General features: G+C 59.0%; 1 protein-coding gene across 1 annotated transcript; it reads right to left on the reverse strand.

Annotated features, from left to right (window-relative positions):
- Window positions 1-303: 303 nt before the first annotated feature.
- NKX2-2 (NK2 homeobox 2) lies at window positions 304-3,375 on the reverse strand. The gene is made up of 2 exons (XM_032419594.1): window positions 3,035-3,375; window positions 304-2,093 (listed from the first exon to the last, which is right to left on the reverse strand). Exons 1-2 carry the CDS (start codon window positions 3,291-3,293, stop codon window positions 1,531-1,533), a joined length of 822 nt encoding a protein of 273 aa, XP_032275485.1. The 5' UTR covers window positions 3,294-3,375; the 3' UTR covers window positions 304-1,530.
- Window positions 3,376-4,544: the final 1,169 nt, after the last annotated feature.

Genomic DNA, 4,544 nt, shown 5'->3' on the forward strand with positions numbered 1-4,544 from the left:
CGAGCACCCCGAAACCTGCCTCCCCGCTCTGCTCCGCGCCCTGGTCTCAGAGCGGTCTCCCAGGCCGCCTCCAGTCGGCGGATTTTGAAAAGGGGGTGGGGAGTAGAGAGAAAGCCGACCAGTCTCAACCTCAGCGTCCCCACCCCCCTTCTCCGCGCGAGGTAAATCAAATGCAACAAAGTGAAAGTCATCGAGTGTAGTGGCTTCAACAGCTTCTCAGGCTGAAGGAGCCACTCGTAGATTTGGGCGAGCGAGGGGGGCTTGTTCCCTTCGCCTTGGCGTTTTCTAAAGTCACTTTTCCTCCCAAAGCCAGAAGGCTGCGGCCCCTGATTCAGACAGCGCGCGAGTCCAGGAGAGAGGCCCGGGAGAGGGCGGGCGACCCCGGACCTCGGGTCGACAGCTCGAAGGCCCGAGGCCAAGCGCTCCCGCCCCAGCCGGGGATCCGAGGCGCGGGGCCTGGTCCGTCCGCCCGGGCTAGGCCTGTTCGGGGAGCCTCTTCAGCGGCCCGGGCGCCCCTGGTTCCCGGCCCTGAAGGGAAGCGCTGGTGAGAGCACCGCGAGCGGCCTGGCCGGGGTCCTTGCCCCAGGCCTCAGGCCCGGCGCAGGGCGACAAAGTAAGACAAACGGGAGGGTCGGGCTTGGTTTTTTTAAACACAGGATTTTTATTAAAATTCTTATTTAAAAAATCGAAAGCTTTCAGCGGCCGGCGCTCTTGGGGAACCGCACGGAACCGCTGAGCTCCAAGTTCCAGGGCTCAGGACCCGGAGGTGGGGCAGGGGGCTTCTCGCCTACACATTTTTTTCCTTTTTCATATTTGAGAAACGTTTGCACTGAACAAAATATAAAAGGAAAAGAAAACAGGGGTAACCAAACATAAGCAAACCAAAACAAACCACAAAGAAAAGAATTGGGCCCCGTGGGGAACAGGCCCGGACTGAAGATCATTTTGGCAACAATCACCACCGATATTTACAACGAAAAGTGAAATTTGCCACCAGTTGTCAGAACGTTTACATGGCCATAAATATTTAGCATTTTCTTATTTTAAAAAAGGAGAAAAAATCTCTATATTTTTAAAGTGTTCTCCACTTGCTTTAGAAGAAGACGGCTGACAATATCGCTACTCACACAAACATATTTTACAAAATTCACAAAAGCCGGGCGGGGGGATGTGTTGGTCTTTTTCTCGTTCTCAAGTGAGGACGTTAACGCTGGGACGATTTGGACCCCCCGGGGAGAGGCAAAGAAGCGAAGCTGCGCAAACATTCTGTAAACACGGCTTATAGTTCAGCCCTCTCCAAAGGTTCAGAAGGAGAGAGGGATGGGGCAGAGCTGGGTGGATGGAATCTGCCACTCCAGGGAGGCTCAGGCAACCTCCCGGCGCCTCCCCAACGGAGCCAAGAGTCAACTCGACTCCATAATAATAATTATAATAATAATAATAGCCACCGTAAGGACCGAGTCCTCCTCGCTGCCGCCGCCGCCGGGGTGGGGCCTGAGCCTAGGGCCGCGAGTCTCGGAGGGGCGGCGCTCACCAAGTCCACTGCTGGGCCTGGACCAGGGGGTGTGCTGTCGGGTACTGGGGGGTGCTGGCCGAGCTGTACTGGGCGTTGTACTGCATGTGCTGCAGAGACTGCGCGCTGTAGGCCGAAAAGGGGATGCCCGCCTGGAAAGTGGCGGCTGCCAGGTCCTGGGCTTTGAGCGCGTGGCACGGTTTGCCGTCCCTGACCAAAACGGGTACGGCCACCCGGCGCGGCGAGGGTAGGGGCGTCACCTCCATACCTTTCTCGGCCCGGGCGCGTTTCATCTTGTAGCGGTGGTTCTGGAACCAGATCTTGACCTGCGTGGGCGTGAGGCGGATGAGGCTGGCCAGGTGCTCCCGCTCGGGCGCTGACAGGTACCGCTGCTGCCGGAAGCGCCGCTCCAGCTCATAGGTCTGCGCCTTGGAGAAGAGCACCCGCCGCTTCCGCTTCTTGCCCGCGTCCCCCCCGCCGCCCGGGGTCTCCTTGTCATTGTCCGGTGACTCGTCGGCCGAGGGCTCCGGGGACTTGGAGCTTGAGTCCTGGGGCGCCGCGCCGGCCGCCAGCCCGTGCACTGGGGGAGAGAGAAGCGCGTCAGGCGCCTGGAGGCCGCGCGCCGGCAGGGCCAGACCCTGCGCGCCCCGGATCCTCCGTGCGCCCTCGGCCCTCAGCGCCTAGCAGCCCGGCCCCACTGCCTTCGCCTTGACCCCCGCCCTGCTCCATGCGCAACAAAACCGTTGGTTTCCCCCAGGGGAAAGAGGAGAAGCGACAGGAATGGGGGTTCTGGGCTCGAGTTTCTAGGGGTTCGCACAGTGTGGGTGCGTATTTGGGGGGGAGTGGCGCGCAGAGAAGATCATTGCGGGTTAAGGGCTCCGGCCCCCTTAAGCAGTTTCCTCTCCGGAGGGACGTGGGCAGATTTTTAAAAGAAAAACCCCACAATCCCGGCATTGATCGGCTCGGCCATTTAAGGCAGGTTTTTGGGGGCTTTCGTTTTTGCTTTCGGACTTTCTCGACACCCTCCGCACCGCACAAAGCGTCCTCTATGATCGTGCAGGGGGCAGGGTGAGCTATTTATACCCGAGCTACCGGGAGCCTCCCCCACCCTCTACCCGTACCCCGAGGCTTGCTGGCTCGCTCCAGTGCTCCAGGCCAGTCCTTCCCGGCTGTCGGGGTAGGGGGGTGTGTGTGGGGGGGTTTTCGACCGGAGCCATCAGTCCTGGGTTGACATCTGTAAGCAGCTCTTGGGAGGTATTCCCCTCCCCCTCTTTTTCCTAATTTCTTGCTTTGAAAAAATATCTGAGACCACGTCTTTTTCCGGTACGGGGGGGGGGGGGGGAGTTGAAGAGGAGGAAAGAGTTAGGGCATTATTAACAAGTGTTAAAAATCTTTCCGGAGGAGCAGGGCGAGGGATCGAGTTTACATGGCTCTTTCCCCCTTCTCCCCCAGCGTCCAGCCCGGGCTGCGGCCACAGGAAGAGAGGCGCCACGGCCGTGGCGGCCAAGTTTCGCTACTTACGGGAGTACTGGAGGCCCTCGGTGCTGGCCAGCCAGCGCGTATATGGGTTGTCGCTGCTGTCGTAGAAGGGGTTCTTCAGGGGCAGGCTCTGCACCGTGTCCAGAGTGCCCTGCCCTAGCGGCCCGGCCCTCTTGGCGGGCTCCGGCCCCTCGCTCTCCTCCTCCGGCCCTTCGGCCACCGAGCCCTCCTCGTCGTTGGTGTCCGGCAGGTCCAAGATGTCCTTGACCGAAAACCCCGTCTTTGTGTTGGTCAGCGACATGGCTCGGGACCCCGCAATTTATGCCGCAAAGTTGTAGCTTCACTTGGTCAATTCGTGGCGCTCCCCAGTTGGGGCGGGGAGGGGGTATGGGGGGGAGGGATGGGGGAGGGGAGGAGTGGGGTGGGCTTTAATTATTGAGATAATTATTATTTTAAAAAAGAGAAAGAAACTATAAGGAAGGGGAGGGGGGGCAAAAGCCCAAACGCAGCGCCTGTATCTTCTCTGAAACCACGCGGAAATGGACGCAGGGAATGGGTGGCCTGCGCGCCGAGCGCTGCGGGCCGGGCCCTAGTTTGTAACTCCAGGAGGGGTGCCAAGGAGGCGTCAGCTCGGGCTCCGGCGGCCGCTCGGCGCGCGGTGGCGGCTGGTGGCGAGGAAAAAATGGGCCATTGCCCGAGCGATCAGTCCATATAAGGCTGGGCTCCACTCACGAACCTGGGGGGGGGGGGGGGGGGGGGGGGGGGAAGGGGGGGGGGGAGAGAGGGGGGGGGGGGGAGGGGGAGCGAGAGAGGGAGCGAGAGAAGGGTGGAAAAAAGGGGGGGAGACATTAAAACGCAAAGGTTGGACACGTGTGGGCGGGTCTTGGAAGTCAAGTGGATGAAGACAGTATTTGCAGATGTGAAATTGTGGGTTTTGGGGAGCTCCGCGCTCCCAGCCAACGGCCCTCTAGAGCAAGATGAGAGGTGTAACGTGTCAATTAATTGCAAAGACGGGGCGAGCCTTTTTTACCCAGTATTTACATACAAAGGACCACCGCGTCGCTCGCGAGTCCACACACTTGAAAAGGCCGTTTTAACAAATTGCATCTTTAAAAATGCGGGGGAGGAGGAGAGAAAACAAAACAGAAACCAAGAGGAAAAAAAAAAATTCCTCCTTAACATTCACCGGTTCCTACCTCCCCGCCCCCGTGCGCCCGCCCCCAGCAAGCCGGAAAATTGGCGATTTGTGGCGCCTTTGGAAAAGGGGGAGGGGGCGAAGGCTGAGCCGCGGAAATCTCTCCTCCTCATCGCTGGTGGTTCCCTAAACAAGATCCGGTTCAAATGGCAAGAGCCCAACTTCTGTAAGCCTCCTAGGTCAATATTTTGGTTGAGGCTTAAGGATGAGTACTAGAAATGACAAGGCAAGTAATTGATTCTAGTTAACGCCGAAAGAGCCCGAAACCCAGGAGAGGGATCGGCTCGGGGCCGGCCGGAGCCACCACCAAACGACCCCACCCCCCTCCAGCCACCCTTTATTTGCTAAAGACTTATT

This window comes from Phoca vitulina, unplaced genomic scaffold (assembly GCF_004348235.1).
Source record: "Phoca vitulina isolate PV1807 unplaced genomic scaffold, GSC_HSeal_1.0 scaffold22, whole genome shotgun sequence".
In the NCBI taxonomy this organism is placed as follows: domain Eukaryota; kingdom Metazoa; phylum Chordata; class Mammalia; order Carnivora; family Phocidae; genus Phoca; species Phoca vitulina.

Excerpts from the sequence above, each read along its gene's own strand:
- NKX2-2 (XM_032419594.1), bottom strand. The coding sequence starts at position 3,293 with ATGTCGCTGACCAACACAAAGACGGGGTTTTCGGTCAAGGACATCTTG. Across the intron at positions 2,094-3,034 it reads CGAGGGCCTCCAGTACTCCC|TGCACGGGCTGGCGGCCGGC; the intron begins GTAAGTAGCGAA and ends TCTCTCCCCCAG.